The sequence below is a fragment of the Arvicola amphibius genome, chromosome 5 (genome assembly GCF_903992535.2).
Source record: "Arvicola amphibius chromosome 5, mArvAmp1.2, whole genome shotgun sequence".
NCBI classification, from domain to species: Eukaryota; Metazoa; Chordata; class Mammalia; order Rodentia; family Cricetidae; genus Arvicola; species Arvicola amphibius.
In genome coordinates, this window is record NC_052051.1 from 25448599 (window position 1) to 25464430 (window position 15832).

Here is a 15832-nt window from a genome sequence, read left to right on the forward strand (position 1 = left end):
AGTAGAATTCAGCTTTGATAACTGGAGATCATAACTCTAATCTTCCGACAGCATCTGGGAATCCTAAGTTAGTCCTTAGCCACTGACCACCCCAGAGCCAGCCATTCCTCTGTCTCTGTTTCTCTCATCTGCAAAGTAGACCTGGAGAAGCGAGAATGAGACCACGAGAAGCTGATTCCTGGGGTCTTTTTGTTATCCGCAAAATTGGCTTAGGCTCGTTGCTCCCTTCAGAAGGAGCCCACTAGCCGCTCTGCACATGCCCTCCCACCATCTCTGTTCTTGAGCCCCATTACCTTTCAACCAACCCAGGGATGCACGGAGCTGGGACTCGAGGACGCGCTAAGCCACGCCTCCAGACAAACCATTGGTTGCTTTTGAACGTTCTGAACCCGCCCTGGGTCCTCCCTTTTAAAAGCCTGGCTCCAGCGCACAGCTCTCTCATTGTACAACCTTCCTTCAACTTCTGCGCTCTTTTCCTGCACTCCCTTCTTAGGCATCTCCGCTTCTCTTAGCCCCCTGTCCTCAGGATCATGAAGGTCGCCAGTGGCAGCGCTGCGGCCACCGCGGGCCCCAGCTGCTCGCTGAAGGCGGGCAGGACCGCGGGTGGCGCGGGCGAGGTTGTGCTCGGTCTGTCCGAGCAGAGCGTAGCCATCTCGCGCTGCGCCGGGACGCGCCTGCCGGCCCTGCTGGACGAACAGCAGGTGAACGTCCTGCTCTACGACATGAACGGCTGCTACTCACGCCTCAAGGAACTGGTGCCCACCCTGCCTCAGAACCGCAAAGTGAGCAAGGTGGAGATCCTGCAACACGTTATCGACTACATCAGGGACCTGCAGCTGGAGCTGAACTCGGAATCCGAAGTAGGGTCAGCCGGAGGCCGGGGGCTGCCCGTTCGAGCTCCGCTCAGCACCCTGAATGGCGAGATCAGTGCCTTGGCAGCCGAGGTGAGCTCCGAGTAGGAACATTACATTGTTCTCGGGTGAATGGGGAAACTGAGGCCACGGGGAGGGGTTAGCAGTATGTCCACCTTTTCGGGTGCGTGACTATTTAGGAGCACCTAATAGAAAATAGCCGGCTCCTTCATCGTGGAGCCAGCTTCATCCTTCCATCCTGTCTCATGTCTTATCTCGCTCTGGTGTTCACAGGCGGCATGTGTTCCAGCCGACGATCGCATCTTGTGTCGCTGAAGCGGCGCGCTGAGGGATCAGACGGACTCCAGCCCTTCAGGAGGCAAGAGGAATAAAGTGTTCTCGGTTCTCCAGGGGAGCCCGGGGAAAGACTCTACCGCGGCCACCGGACTCTTGGCGGATATGGCCAAGGGGGCTAGAGAGTTGACCAGCGGAGGCTCACTCTCCGAGACCTTTCAGCCTCCAGAGACTTTGGGGGAGGGGGTTAACCAACCCCGTGTGTTTCTATTTTTTGAAAAGCAGACATTTTTTTAAATGGTCACATTTCGTGCTTCTCAGATTTCTGAGGAAATGTTTTGTATTGTATATTACAATGATCACTGGCTGAGAATATTGTTTTACAATAGTTCTATGGGGGTGGGCTTTTTGTTATTAAACAAATACTTTAGATAACGTTGCAGTGACTTCTTGGATGGGGGAGGGGCCTGGGGCAGGAGTGACCTCTGACCATTTTCACAGCTGGTGTTGAGAAGCGAGGAATTGGAGGGCCACATCTGGACTGTCATTCTTAACCGACCTGAATGAGTGTTTCCGGTGTCTTTAATGTCTATTCTTTTCCCTCATCCCTGGTCATTTCCCTGTTCCCTAGTGTCATAAAATGAAATCCTCTAGACCTCTAGTAGGGTTTCTCAAAGTGGTCCCTAGGCCATCTGGATCACCCTGGGAGGGTCGTTAAAATGCAGATGGACCCCGCTGGGTTGTCCCGCTCCGGGCTGGGGAGTATTTAAGCCATTCAAGTTGGAAAAGCAGGTCACTGGACCATTCATTTCCTTGCCAAGGGCAGGGGTGGGTGGGCGTGTGCCTATGTTGTGCTGAGACCTAGGGAAAGGGGCCTGCATAGGGTCATAGCTTGCCTGAAGCAAGACTTGTGTGACTCTTTCCCCCCCCCCTTCCCTGCTGAGCCACCTTTCTCTGGATGCCAGCAGGCTGCCTTAGGGCTCCTGGCTTGTCCAAGTGGGTGATGAAATTGGCAGGGTTAGGCCGCGCACAGCTGCAGGGCCACCTGCTCTGGGTCTGAACTCAACCCCCTCACCCTGGCCTGGCTACGCTAGCAGACCGACATTGCTCCTGAGGCTACTGTGTGGGCAAGTCATGTCCCCAACTCCCGACAAATAGAAAAGTTTCTTTTTACTCAGGCTCTCTCTACCTGGACATGTGGCTTTGTGCTCACAAGGGGAATGCACAGATATGTGGGTTTGCCTGGGTACGACCTGAGGAACTCTGCAGGAGACGGGCATCTCCGCTGTGCAGACTTGGGGTGGGCGGTGTATGTAGGTAGCAGGGCACACATGAGTGCATGGGTTCTGAGGGTGTGCCCTCCAGTCCTTTGGGCTCTGCTTGGGTGCTTTGTGCTCTTCCCTGCTTGGCTCCGGGTTGGTAGGTAGTGTGCATGGTATGGGCTGTAGAGCCACACTGGGCTCCTTTGTAACTGTAGATTGCTTGGCATTTCTAAGCCACTGCTGCTCTAGGGCAACGGTGGGGCAGCTGTCTGTAGGCAAACCATTTCTCAAGTACAGTTCCCACCTCCCTGGCCAACTGAGTTAGACCTTGGGGAACTGTCCTTCAAGTATCTCTGCCAGGTTAATTCCCATGGGGAAATGGAGTCCTGGGAAGAGCAAAGACCTTGTCCCCAATAGTAAGGACTAAACAAATCAACCAGTTATGCTAAAGCAATGGTGGCAGACAGCCTGGTCCCAGGCAACCCAGAGTTACAAGGAGACCCTGTCTCAAATTACAAAATAAGGATCAAAACCCAATAACACCTAGAGCCAGGAGCCTGACCGCTCCTTTGCCTGAAGGACATCATGGATCCCCGCTGAGGTTAAAGGCAGAACTCTGAGCCCAGTTATATCACTGAAAAAATACTCTGAACAAAAATAAATTTGGAAATATTTACCGAGCACTTAAGTTTGACTAAGTTACGTTAGCTTGAACACTAAGCCAGCTACACAAAATGATCTCAAGCATTTGATGGACGTGACCAAGCAGTGCAGTATTTGTAGGTGGTTAAACCCTTTGCTGTGCCCTCTCCACCTGGCAGTTTTATAGTACTAACCTCACAGAATCGTCCAGAATAAATGAATCCAGCACAGAGTTTAGCACATTGCCTGGTACATAAGACAGTTAGAAATTATTAATCGGAGGCACACACGTGTGCACCCACTTCCTCACCGTGTGAGCCCCCCACAGACACTTGCAAGCCCACCCACCGGGACGTGGGCGTGTCCCCGCGTGCACCTCTACCCTGCAGAGCCTTTTTCTAGCCCAGGAAGGGGCCTCTGCGCCCCTGGCCACTTCCCCCGCCATCCAGGCACACTCTGGCTTCCACGTTTCCCTCTCTTCCTCTTTGGCCCGGACCCAGCCCATCTGGAGGCCGGCTCCGTAGCGGCCTGGGAGCGTTTCCATCAGCTGGGCCCGAGGAATGCGGAGCTATTTAACCTGAGCATCCCCAGGTGTACGGAGGCGCCTGGCTGTCTGGGCCCGCCGACTTTGGCACGGCCGCGCTAGACAAACAGAGGCCGCCCCCGCCCTGCCCCTCCGCCCGCAGCTGCAGCCAGGCCTGGGAAACCGGCGGGCGCCGGCAGCTTGCATAAGAGATACCAAGGAGGGAGGGGGCCAGAGGCCACCAATGTGTATACATATCCCAATTGTGTGTGTACCCCAGACCAAGGGCCAGAGGCCACCTGTGTGTGTGTGTGTGTGTGTGTGTGTGTGTGTGTGTGTGTGTGTGTGAGAGAGAGAGAGAGAGAGAGAGAGAGGAGAGAGAGAGAGAGACCGAGGACGCCAGAGAGAGCCAGAGAACACCAACCCATGTTGTGTTGTGTATGTGTGTTGTGTGGGTGTGGTGTGTGGTGTGTGTGTTGGTGTGCCCAAACCAAGCTCTCCTTTGGAAATTCAATTAACATCTCAAACCCTCCCAGTGGTGTGGCTAGGATCAGGGCGAAAACTGAAGAGGAACCACAGGGCAAGTTCCTTGGGTGCAGGACTTAGGGTCCTCTTTATCTAACAAACACATAGTGCTTAGTATTTGCTAGGCCTTCTCCTACACTGAGTCTTAGTGATTAGAGACTACATATACATAAGTGATAGGCACTATATATACTAAATGTTAAAAAAACATCACCTTATTTAACCCCTTAGTGACCCAATGCAATCTTCTGCTCACTTTGGTTGAGAGCCTAGTCTTTAGTGCTAAGCTGTCTCTCTGCCCCTTAAGCTCATTTTAATAGCAACAATAGTAAAGGTTGAGCCTCAAACATGCTAGACAAGTATCCCATGACCAACCACATCCCTCCCTAGCTCTTGCTCTTTTTATCTTTTTTTTTTTTTTTTTTTTTTTTTTTTTGGTGTTTTCGAGACAGGGTTTCTCTGTAGCTTTGAAGCCTATCCTGGAACTAGCTCTTGTAGACCAGGCTGGTCTCGAACTCACAGAGATCCGCCTGCCTCTGCCTCCCGAGTGCTGGGATTAAAGGCGTGCGCCACCACCGCCCGGCTTCTTTTTATCTTTTTGAGGCAGCAGCTCACTCTGTAGCCTGCCTGTAAGCAAGTCAGCTTGAAATGGCATCCTCTTGCCTTTTTGAATACAAACTGAGGCACTGAGACAGGAGGATCAGGACTTCAAGGTAATTCCCACCTATTCAACAAATTTGAGGCCAGCCTGGGCTACATGAAACCCTGTCTCAAACAACAAGAACAAAATCTAATTGGAATCAGGAAAGGTAGCAATATCCCAAGCTCTCTCCATATTTAAGATGTCCCGGATCAAGTTGTGTGGCCTCCTTTGAGAGGACACGGGTCACAATAGTTAGGCATAGGTCTTAAGACAGTGGAAAGCAACCAAATTCTATGGGAAGGTCTGGTCCTGTCTGGAGACTGACGGATCATCAAGCCCTGACGATGCAACCTAACCCAGGGGCCAATCGCGTTTCTTGAGGTTTTGTTGTTGCTTTGGTTTTGAGGCAGGTTTTCTCTGTGTGGCCCTGATTATCCTGAAACTTGCTCTGTAGACCAGGCTGGCCTCTAACTCGCAGAGATATGCCTGTCTAGGCCTCCCGAATGCTGAGATTAAACGTGTGCACCGCCACCACCGCCAGGCCTTAGACTTTGTCTTAATGACATTTGTTTTTCTTTATTGTTTGCTTGGTCTCTTTCTTCCTTTTTTCTGGATCACCATGTAGACCAAGCTGGCCTCACACTTACAGAGATCCACCTGCCTCCGCTTCCAGAGTGCTAGGATCAAAAGTGTGTGCTGTTAATTGTTAGTTTCCACCGCAGCAGCAGCCTGCCACCGTCACCAAAATAGTTACGTCATCCCGTCACAGGTGCCTTTCCTCCATCGGCTGTGCAGAATGTGCACCCCTTAAAAGTACCCACCAGGCACAGCTCACCCTCTTGTCTCCTGCCTCTCTTGTTCCTCTTGTCTCTTGCCTGTTCTCTGTCTGCTTGCCTCTCTCATGTCCCCAATCCAACATGGCTTTTCACTCTTTCAGTTCCCCTCCCCCCACCAACTCTTTCGTTAATTCTGTTGCATATGGCGTGTTTGTTTAGTAGCATACCTGGACAGGGCCCAATGAAAGGTACCCACTTCTTCCCTTTCTTTTTTTATTTATCATTACAACTATGCCTGGCTTGTTTTGCGTTTGAGACAAGACTTTGTTACGTCATCCCGTCACAGGTGCCTTTCCTCCATCGGCTGTGCAGAATGTGCACCCCTTAAAAGTACCCACCAGGCACAGCTCACCCTCTTGTCTCCTGCCTCTCTTGTTCCTGCCTCAACCTCTCACTTGCTAGAATTACAAGTACGAGCCAACCACGGCACCCAGCAATAGCATTGAATGCCAGAACCTCCAACCGGAGAGGGTTACCTAATGGCCAGGGTCACATAGCTGGGTTCCCAAGTGGTAGGCAGATCTCAGATCCTGCCTCGCTGCTCTAGTGAAAGGAGGTGAGTCACGGGCCAGGCAGGAGTTGGGTGAGGCTGGGGTGACGATCAGGCACCACTTTCCTGGAAAAGGAAGGGAAGAGGAAACAGGGCTAGGAGGAACCACAGGTCGGGGGAACAGGCCTGGCTCCCTTATCTCTCTGACCCCACCCTGGCTGGCTCTGCTTCCTGCCCCCGATTCTTGCAAAACCTTCTTCCAAGAGCTTCCCCCAAGAGAGGTGCCCCAGGCCCGTACAGGGTTGCATCAGGGTCTTGTGCAAGGAGCGGTTAGGAGAGGATGAGAGGATGGCTGTGTGCCAAGAGGGAAGCAGGAAAGCCAGTCCCAGTGCCATTTCTGATCGGATGTTTGCTTCTCCGCCCGGCTCTCCAGCATCGCAAGCTTTCTACCCGCTGCTCTGAGGTTCCCGCAAAGTCAAACCTACACAGCCTGAGCTCCAGGCTGAGCTGCTGGCACTTCTACCTGGAAATTTATAGGCGTCCCAAATGTTATTCATCGTGTAGTTAGCTCTTCCCATGCACTGGGAACAGACTGCCGGAACTAAATTCCAGCAAGACTAGGTACCATCTAGGAATTTCCATTCTTAGTTAAAGACTGCGAGTGAATGAATAAATAACATATCAATACACACACATATACAGCCTGAGGTTCATTTACTCTGAAATGACCCAAGAAGCTTAAAGTTCAAGGCTCCTCACTCATAAGAGTTCTAGCTTAGAGTTCTTTGTGCGGTTTATAAAATTTGTATGTTGTGTTCTTGTTAGAGGCTCCACAAAACCTACGTTGTGTCTTGTACATGAGGCGAGGCAAGACAGAAGAATCATGCTTACATATCGTGTTTGTGTTCCATTCTTGGGTTTAAGACCCGGCATCTCTAAGCCAGGAGAGGAATGGGGGAAATTGCTGAGAGGTGAACCATGTACTCACCCTTTTCCAGGGGCCCTCGTGTGGGTTCTGGTTTTTCTCTGGCTATTCGCGCCCCCTCTCGGAAAGAACTGGAACTGCGCCCGCATGGGCGAGAAACCCCATTGGGTAAAAGACAGCCTGAATCCTAGCGGCCTCTAATGGACTGTGAGAGTATTAAATGCCAGGGTGTGTGTGCTGCTGTTTGGTATGTATCCAGGTACTCAGATAACTGCACACCAGAATCCAGAAACTTCCATCCACAGCAGAGGTCTGATTAAGATCTTACATATATCTGGGCGGGGGGGTGGCATGTGCCTTTAATCCCAGCACTGGGGAGGCAGAGGTAGGTGGGTCTCTGTAAATTCAAGGCCAGCCTGGTCTACCTTGTGAGTTCCCTGACAGCTAGGGCTGTTACACAGAGAAACCCTGTCTCAAAACAAACAAACAAACAAACAAAACAGCATCTCAGACTGCCCTTGGACTCTTTTATGTATCTGGGGATGCTCTTGAACTTTTGATCCTCATGCAATCATCTTACAAGTGCTGGGATTCTAGACATGCAACACCACACAAAACCTAAGGTCATCCTCAACTACAGAATTCCAGGTCAGCCTGGCTACATGTGAAATCTTCTCTCACGTGACTCACAAACAGGTGACAGAGAGTTTTGGGGAGTGTTCGGTTCATCATTTCACAAGGTTGAGGCCATCATGGTGGTGAGGTAATGGGGAACGGAGCTTACACGATGGTGGACAGGCAGGAAGGTCCATAGCAGAAAGCAACAAAGATAAGATTTTCCCAAGGACCAACTCCTACCTTCTTAAAGCTAGGTGCTGTCTCCTAAAGTTTCCAGAATCTTCCACAATAGTACCGCCACCTGGAGGCCAGGAGCTAACACCACAACCTGTGAGGGGCACTTTCTAGTCAAATCATAACAGACCTGCCTTGTGAATCGAACTGTAGAGAGCTAATGGTGTATCTCAGGGTGGAGCACAGGCTTTACGCGTTCCAAACCCCGGGTGTGAGTACGGCCCAGCACAGAAACAAAACAGGCCAAACACAAAACAAAAATAGAACCCATTAGGTGACCCGAGGGTTTTTTTGTTTGTTTTTGGTTTGTTTGTTTTGGTGGGGGGGGGGTTCAAGACAGTATTTTTTGTGTCGCCTTGGAACTAACTCTGTAGATCAAGCTGGCCTTGAACTCAGAGATCTGGCCTTGCCTTCCAGATGCTGAGATTAAAGGCCTGTGCCACCACTGCCCAGCTGACCCCAGTTTTGTTTGATTTTTGGGCCTGGGTCTCATTGTGCAGCCCACGGTAGCCTGGAATTTATTATGTAGACTTGCAGAAATATATACTTGCCTCTAGGAACTAAAAGTGTATGCTGCCAGGCCTGGTCCAAAGTTTTGTTTTTGTGTGTTGTCATTGAGGCAGGCAGGGTCTCAGTCTGGCCCAGGCTGCCCTGGGATTCACACTCTGCGCCCAGGCAGTTTCACTGCTGTCCCGATGTCCTGAGTGCTGAGATCACAGCCCCGGCATTGAGGAGAGGAGAATGTAAGCCTTGGACATCTAGAGCCCAGAGCCGTGGACAGGGCACCGAGAACAGCTCTGGTTCCAAAGCCCCTGATGATATGTAACCCTTCACAGGCTCACCTGCATCCTCTTCTTGTTCTGACCTGTAGACTTTGCACAAAAAAAAAAAAACAAAAAAAAAAAAAAAAAAACACCACTTCAAACAGTGTTTGCCAAGCCTCCTTTATCTGAATTCACCTCCGGGAACCAAGTCCGGTTTGGGAACTCTCGCCAGCTCCCCTGGGGCTACAGTTTGGATTTGAAATGACTTTCCAAAAGCTTCACTATTCAGGGTTTGGTCTCTAGCTAGAGGCAATGCTTCAGGGTGACTAGATCATGAGGCCTCTGCTCATCCCTAGATTAAGTCACCGCAGGTTGGATTCATTATTAAATTTTTTGTTTGTTTTTCCAGACAGGATTTCTCTGTGTAGCCCTGGCTGTCCTGGAACTTGTTCTGTAGACCAGGTTGGCCTCGAACTCAGAGATCTGACTGCCTTCTGCCTCTGAATTAAAGAGGATTAAAGGTGCTGGGATTAAAGGTGTGTGCCACCACCACCCAGCTCCTGATTAAATTTTAACATTTTTTTTGTGTGTATGGGTGTTTAGTAAGCATGCCTGTCTGTGTACCTTGTGCATGCCTGACACCCAAGAAGGCCAGAAGAGGCTGTCAGATCCCCTAAAACAGGGAGCTACCACCTCGTGTGGGTGTTGGGAATCAAAACCAGGAACCAGGTCCTCTGGGAGAGCAGGTTTTTTGTTGTTGTTGTTGTTGTTGTTTTGTTTTTTTTCCTGAGACAAGGTTTCTCTGTAACAGCCCCAGCTGTTCTGAAACTAGCTCTTGTAGACCAGGTTGATCTCGAACTCACAGAAATCCGCCTGTCTCTGCTTCCCAAGTGCTGGGATTAAAGGCGTGCACACCAGCGCCCAGTACAAGAGCAGTTCTTAACTGCTGAGCCATCTCTCCAGCTCCAGATTCACAATTTGATGGTATCATTAAAAGCCTTCAGCTCCTGTATGCTGGAATCCATACCTGGATACCCTGACTCCCAGAGGCCGTCCCCTAGGTCATCCCGACTCAGTTCCTGCAGAGCAGCTCCATGTTTCACATTGTTTCCCCCAGGGGTCATGCAGACTCGCAGATTCATCACTTCCACGGTTCAGCCCACTGGCACTGAAGCTCTGTCTGTCTGTCCGTCTGTCGTCTGTCTGTGTGACGTTCTGTCCGATGATACCCTCTGAGAGTCAGGCCTGCACTGATCTCACTTCACACCTGCTCGACTCAGTGAGGGCAGGGTTGTAATCACCCCATTTTATGAATGAAAAACCCGAGGTGCTGAAAGAAAAGGCAGTTCTGGATATATGGTTGACAAGTGCCCTTCCAGATTCATTATCGTCAACGCGACTGCTTTTCTTTCCTTTCGCTACTTACTTACTTAAGGGGGGGGGGGATGGGCACACTCCTGCCATGGTGCACTCCTGTGGTGGTCAGAGGAAAACTGTCAGGAGTTGGTTCTCTCTTTCCACCATGTGGGTCCTGGGGCCCACACTTCTGATGGGCAAAGCAGCCTTAACTTGTTGATCCAGTACCTCAGCCTTTTCGTCCTTTGAGACAGGGTCTCATGTAGCCCAGCCTTGCTTCATAATGAGTAGTCTGTCTGAGCCATTTAGTGAAACCCTGTCTTAAAAAAGAGAGTAAGTGGGCCGGGCGGTGGTGGCGCACGCCTTTAATCCCAGCACTCGGGAGGCAGAGGCAGGTGGATCTCTGTGAGTTCGAGGCCAGCCTGGTCTACAAGAGCTAGTTCCAGGACAGGCTCTAAAAAAGCTGCAGAGAAACCCTGTCTCGAAAAACCAAAAAAAAAAAAAAAAAAAAAGAGAGTAAGTACATTTTTAAAAGTTCTGGGTTTTATTATGTAGCTCAGTGCCTGAGCACTCACCTAGCATGTGCAAGGCCATACGGTCAATCGCTAGTCAAGGAGAGAAAGTAAGGTAGGTGTGTGTGTGTGTGTGTGTGTGTGTATGTGTGTGTATGTGTGTAGATGTGAACCTATAACCCTTGTGATAAGGAGGCAAAGACAGAAGGCTCCCCGGGCTTGCTGGCTAGCCAGCCAAGGGCAATCAATGAACTCTAGGTTCAGTGAGAGACCCTGTTTCATAAGACAAGGTGGAGAGTGAGAGATGAAGACCCCCGATGCTGACATCTGGTACATGCCACACACACCACATGTGTGGGCACACACCCACACACATACATACATATGCCTCACAAAGTAAAGTAATAATATTCAGGGCTAGAGACATGGCTCAGTGGTTAGGAGAGCTTCCAGAGGACTGGCAAGCACACAGCCCAGTACCTGTAACTCCAGCTCCAGGGGACTCCACGTCCTCTAATGGCCTCTGTAGACACCCACACATGTGGCATACTAGACATTGACATCTACACATAGAGATAAAAAAATAATTCTTTTTTAAATTTAATTTATTTATTTTTATTTTATGTGCATTGGTGTTGGGTCCCCTGGAGTTGAGTTAGAGGCAGTTGTGAACTGCCATGTGGGTGCTGGGAATTGAGCCTTGGTCCTCTGGAAGAGCAGTCAGTGTTTTTAACCACTGAGCCATCTCTCTAGCCTCTAAAAATAAATCTTTAAAAAATAATAATGGGTCAAGTGTGGTGATGCACACCTTTAATCCCAGCATTTGGAAGGCAGAGACAAGTGGACCTCTAAGAGTTCAAGACCAGTCTAGACTACCAAGTGAGTTCCAGATCAACCAGGGCTATTTTGAGACCCTGTCTCAAAAGCTAACAATAACTCTATAGTAAGGGAGGATCAGTAGCTCAGTGGTTAAGAGCACTTGCTGCCCTTACAGAGGGCCTGAGATCAGTTCCTAGCTATGTTATTTCTGTTCCAAGCAATCCAATTCTGTCTGGCCTCCTAGGGTACCAAGCACACAAGTCTCCAAAGAAATAGATACACATGGAGAAAAAAACACTCATGTACATGAAATTAAAAATAAATAGAGTCAAGTGGTGGTGCATGCTTTTAATACCAGCACTCGGGAGGCAAAGGCAGGCAGATCTCTGAGTTAGAGGCTAGGCTGGTCTATAGACGGAGTTCAAGGACAGGCAGGCAAGGTTGTTACACAGAGAAATCCTGTCTCCAAACAACAACAACAACAACAAATTTATTTAGTGGTTATGGAAGGGAGGGGAGAAGGGGAGAAGAGCAGAGAGGGAGAAAGAGAGGAGGGGACAGAGGGAGAGAGAGAGAGAGAGAGAGAGAGAGAGAGAGAGAGAGAGAGAGAGAGAGAGAGAGAGGAGAGATGGAAGCTGCCTTTCTGAGGAGGGAGGCAGAAAAGAGAGAACTCAGCCTGGAAGCTGAAGATCAGCCTGTCTAAGCAGATGGGGGAGGGAGTGGGCGTGGGCGTGGCTTGTCTCTTAAAGAGACAGAACAATCATTACATTCCCATCTCTTTTTTATAATAAAAAGGCGGGAGGGTAGGCACCACAGGTTAAAGGAATTGGGGTGATGGATTCTCAAGACTTCTTCCTGCTTACTTCTGGGTGTCGTCTTTGGAGGTAACCTGAGAAGGTTAGGTGCTGGCCACATCCTGGCATAGCTGTTCTCTTTGCTCCTGTCCGATGTTTGTGGAATGGAAATGTCTAATGTCTCCTACACACACCTGTTTAAGGTATTGGCAGAACAGAGGACAAAGTTAAATTAAGGGAAAAAAAAATTTATGACCAGGGAATTGAGGGGGATGTATCTGAACTGTTTAAGGTGGATCCTTCAATTCGGCTCCCTGGAACTCACAAGAATTCTTTGGGTTTGTGAAAACAGAAGTTTTAGACATATACATTGTATAAACAGTGGCATATTTATGTCAGATAGATATTTTTGCACAGTAAAAAGTATTTTTTAAGACTATGGAAAGCAGCATGAGAGAGAAGTTTGATAACTCGTATTCGTCCTCACACCTTTATAACTTGCAGGTCTTGTATTTGTATTTTACTGAAATTTGTTTGGTGAGGTTGTTCTTTTAAACTGACAAAACCTCTCAGTCAAGTAGAAGCTGGGTGGTGGTGGTGGTGGTGGCGCACGCCTTTAATCCCAGCACTTGGGAGGCAGAGGCAGGCAGATCTCTGTGAGTTCGAGGCCAACCTGGTCTACAAGAGCTAGTTCCAGGACAGGCTTCAAAGTAACACAGAGAAACCCTGTCTCAAAAAAAACAAAAACAAAAACAAAACAAAAGCCAAGGAGAGACCACCTTAGCCTCAATCAGGGGTCACTTCCCCAGTCATGTGACTCAAGGTGAGCCACAACTTCCCACCCTGGTGATGTTTTCCCCAGGAATGTGTAACTTTAATTGGATCACGAGAAAATGCTGGGGAATCCAAACTGGCAGACAGTTCTTATAAACACAACAGACTCCAATTCTTCAAAGTGAGAAAGCAAAATGAACGTTGTCCAGGCCATGAAAAAGAGAGAATTGGGAAGGCTTTGGAGCCTGTCCTGAAACTAGGTCTTGTAGACCAGGCTGGCATCGAACTCACAGAGATCCGGCTGCCTCTGCCTCCCGAGTGCTGGCATTAAAGGCGTGCACCCCACTGCCCTGTCCGGCTAAAATAAAAATAAATCTTTATTAGAAAAAAAAAGCCTAGAAATTTGAGGACGTGAAACATGAACATGAAAAAAAAAAAAACCCTAAAGAAAATAAATGAAAGCAATGCTTTTTTTTTTTTTTTTTTTTTTTTTTTTTTTTTTTTTTTTTTTTTTTTTTTTTGGACAGAGCAGCTCTGGCTGTCCTGGAACTTGATCCATAGATTGCCTTGAACGCACAAAGATCTACCTATGTCTGCCTTCCCAGTGCATCTATCTTTCTATAGGTGTCCCCAAGACCAAACCTTTGTGCCCGCAGAAAAAGGAACAATCCCTCCCTTCCTCCACAAGTGCAGCCCTAGGGCTCAGGGCATGAGTACAATGCCCACAAGGACTGTTCCCTACTCTGGTGCCAACCACGGATTCTGTTTTGTTTTGAAGTCTCGTGTACCCTGAGTTGACCTCGATATGAGACTGGGGACGACCTTCAACTCTCTATCCTGCTCTCCCCACTCCAAGTACCCAGACTACAGGAGGACATCAGTCTCACCAGAGAATCAGGGGCAGACTCATTCCCAGGCCCGGGCCCCTTGAGTGACTTGATGTCAGAGTGTCTGTCACAGGTCCAAGACCCACAGAGGATGTTCTTCCACGGCCCTACAAGCACAGCGAGCCCCCATACCTCCCATGCCTGGTGGAGGGGTCCTGTTTGCGCTCTTTTTCCTCAGCCCTGGACAGAGTTTCCAAACAGATGTTCCTCATCACAGCCTCGCTGCTCATGGGGAGCCCGGAGTTCCCACAGAGGCTGGTGGGAAAGGATGGGGAAGAACAGAGGGTCATGTTCCACATAAACTTTCCCTTGGGAGGCCCTGGAGAGACTGGAAACTGAGGCCCAGAAGTGACACCGCTCGCTCGCCCAGTGGCTGCAGTAGAGTCTGTATACATAAGCTACTCTTCCCAACACAGCTACCCACCATCTGGGAAGGCTGAAGGCTTGCTGGGTATGGTGGCAAGAGCCTGGGTTCAATCACTGCGGAAGGGTGCAGAGCACGGGGGTGTGGTGGGAACTGGGCTGTGGCAAGGTGTGCTTCTTCAAGTCTGCAGGACGGAGAATCTTCCTCCACCCTCTGCCTCTGGGGCCACTGCAGTAAACCTTGTCAGTCTCCATGTCTCCATGAAGGAAAGTAGTCCTTTTGTGTCTCTGTCTTCCGGAATTACCTTGTTTGGAAAGGTACGGAAGATCCCAGGAGGGACCACTAGAGAGCCTGGCATGGCCTGCCTTTGTCACTGGGCAGAGGATCGGGGGGGGGGGCTATTAGAATCCTTGGACCCCATATTTGCCTTCCCCAGGCCCTACCACCCTGGTCCAGAATGGAGGTGAGATGCAGCTTGCCTCTAAATTCTTTTAGCATCTTCTTTTGAATGTCTGCCCTTGTAAGCTTATCTTTCCTTAAGGAGTAGGCCCCTTTCTTTCAGTAAACTGGCCTGGACAGGCTACTGGAACTCTGATGGATGGGTTGGGGGATGGGCATATGCCATGGACACAAACCAGGATACAGTACCTCTTGTCTCAGTAGAACCACAGTCCTCCCCTACCAGTCTACTGACAACTGTGGGCTTCCCTAAACGAATCCAACTTCTCATTTCCTCGGCAACCCACGTCTGGCCTTTGGTCACCTATCATTCTTTTATAGGCACTAGTAATTGCACCCAGGGCCTTGGATGTGCTGGCCAGGCACTCACCACCAGCCTCTTATCCTCTTTAGAATAAAATTCAAGCCAGGTGGTAGTGGCTCACACCTTTAATCCCAGCACTCGGGAGGCAGAGGCAGGCAGATCTCTGTGAGTTCGAGGCCAGCCTGGTCTACAAGTTCCAGGACAGACTCCAAAGCTATACAAAGAAACCCTGTCTCGAAAAACCAAAACTAACTAAATAAATAAAATCCTAAACCCTAACTGTGGCCCGGGCTTCGTACCTCGTCCCCACCCCCCCCATCTCACCCTCCCCTTGCATTCCTCCCTGTCCTTCTGGTCTGGAAGACACCCTGGCTCTTTCTGTCCCCAGGCTTCAACAGGTTGATTCCGATGACTGGAACTGAACAGTGAGCCCCTAAGAGTGGGAGCTATGTCTGGTCTTGTCACTGTAGAGGTAATGAATGCACCTGCACTGGGGACATTCTTTCCTTTAAAAAGGAAAAAGAAAGAAAGAAAGAAAGAAAAAGTTTTGTTTTGCTTTGAGTGCTAGGATCAAGCCCAGAGCCTTCTCTAAGCTTGGCACACATTCTTCATCTGAGCTACATTTCCCTGCTCCCCAGTCCCCACCCCACACTCTTTTTCTTTCTTTTTGAAGCAGGATCTTTCTATACAGCTCTTGCTGACCTGGTAATCAATAAGTAGTACAGCCTGGCCTTGAACTCAGTCAGGTTCTCCAGTGCTCTGAGTGCTGGGATGCTAAACGTTTGTCTCCACACCTAGCTCCACTGGCTAAGAGAAGTCTGACTTTGTAGCTTGGACTGGCCTTGAACTCATCAGCAGGTAGTAGTACTTACTGAACTAATTATTCTCTGACCTCCACCTGCTCACTATGGCCTATGCATGCCCTCTCTCTCTCTCTCTCTCTCTCTCTCTCTCTC

At 49.6% G+C, this 15832-nt stretch overlaps 1 protein-coding gene across 1 annotated transcript; it reads left to right on the plus strand.

Annotated features, from left to right (window-relative positions):
• The first annotated feature begins 455 nt into the window (after nucleotides 1–455).
• Nucleotides 456–1580, plus strand: Id1 (inhibitor of DNA binding 1, HLH protein). The gene is made up of 2 exons (XM_038331243.1): nucleotides 456–944; nucleotides 1146–1580. Exons 1-2 carry the CDS (start codon nucleotides 531–533, stop codon nucleotides 1185–1187), a joined length of 456 nt encoding a protein of 151 aa, XP_038187171.1. The 5' UTR covers nucleotides 456–530; the 3' UTR covers nucleotides 1188–1580.
• Nucleotides 1581–15832: the final 14252 nt, after the last annotated feature.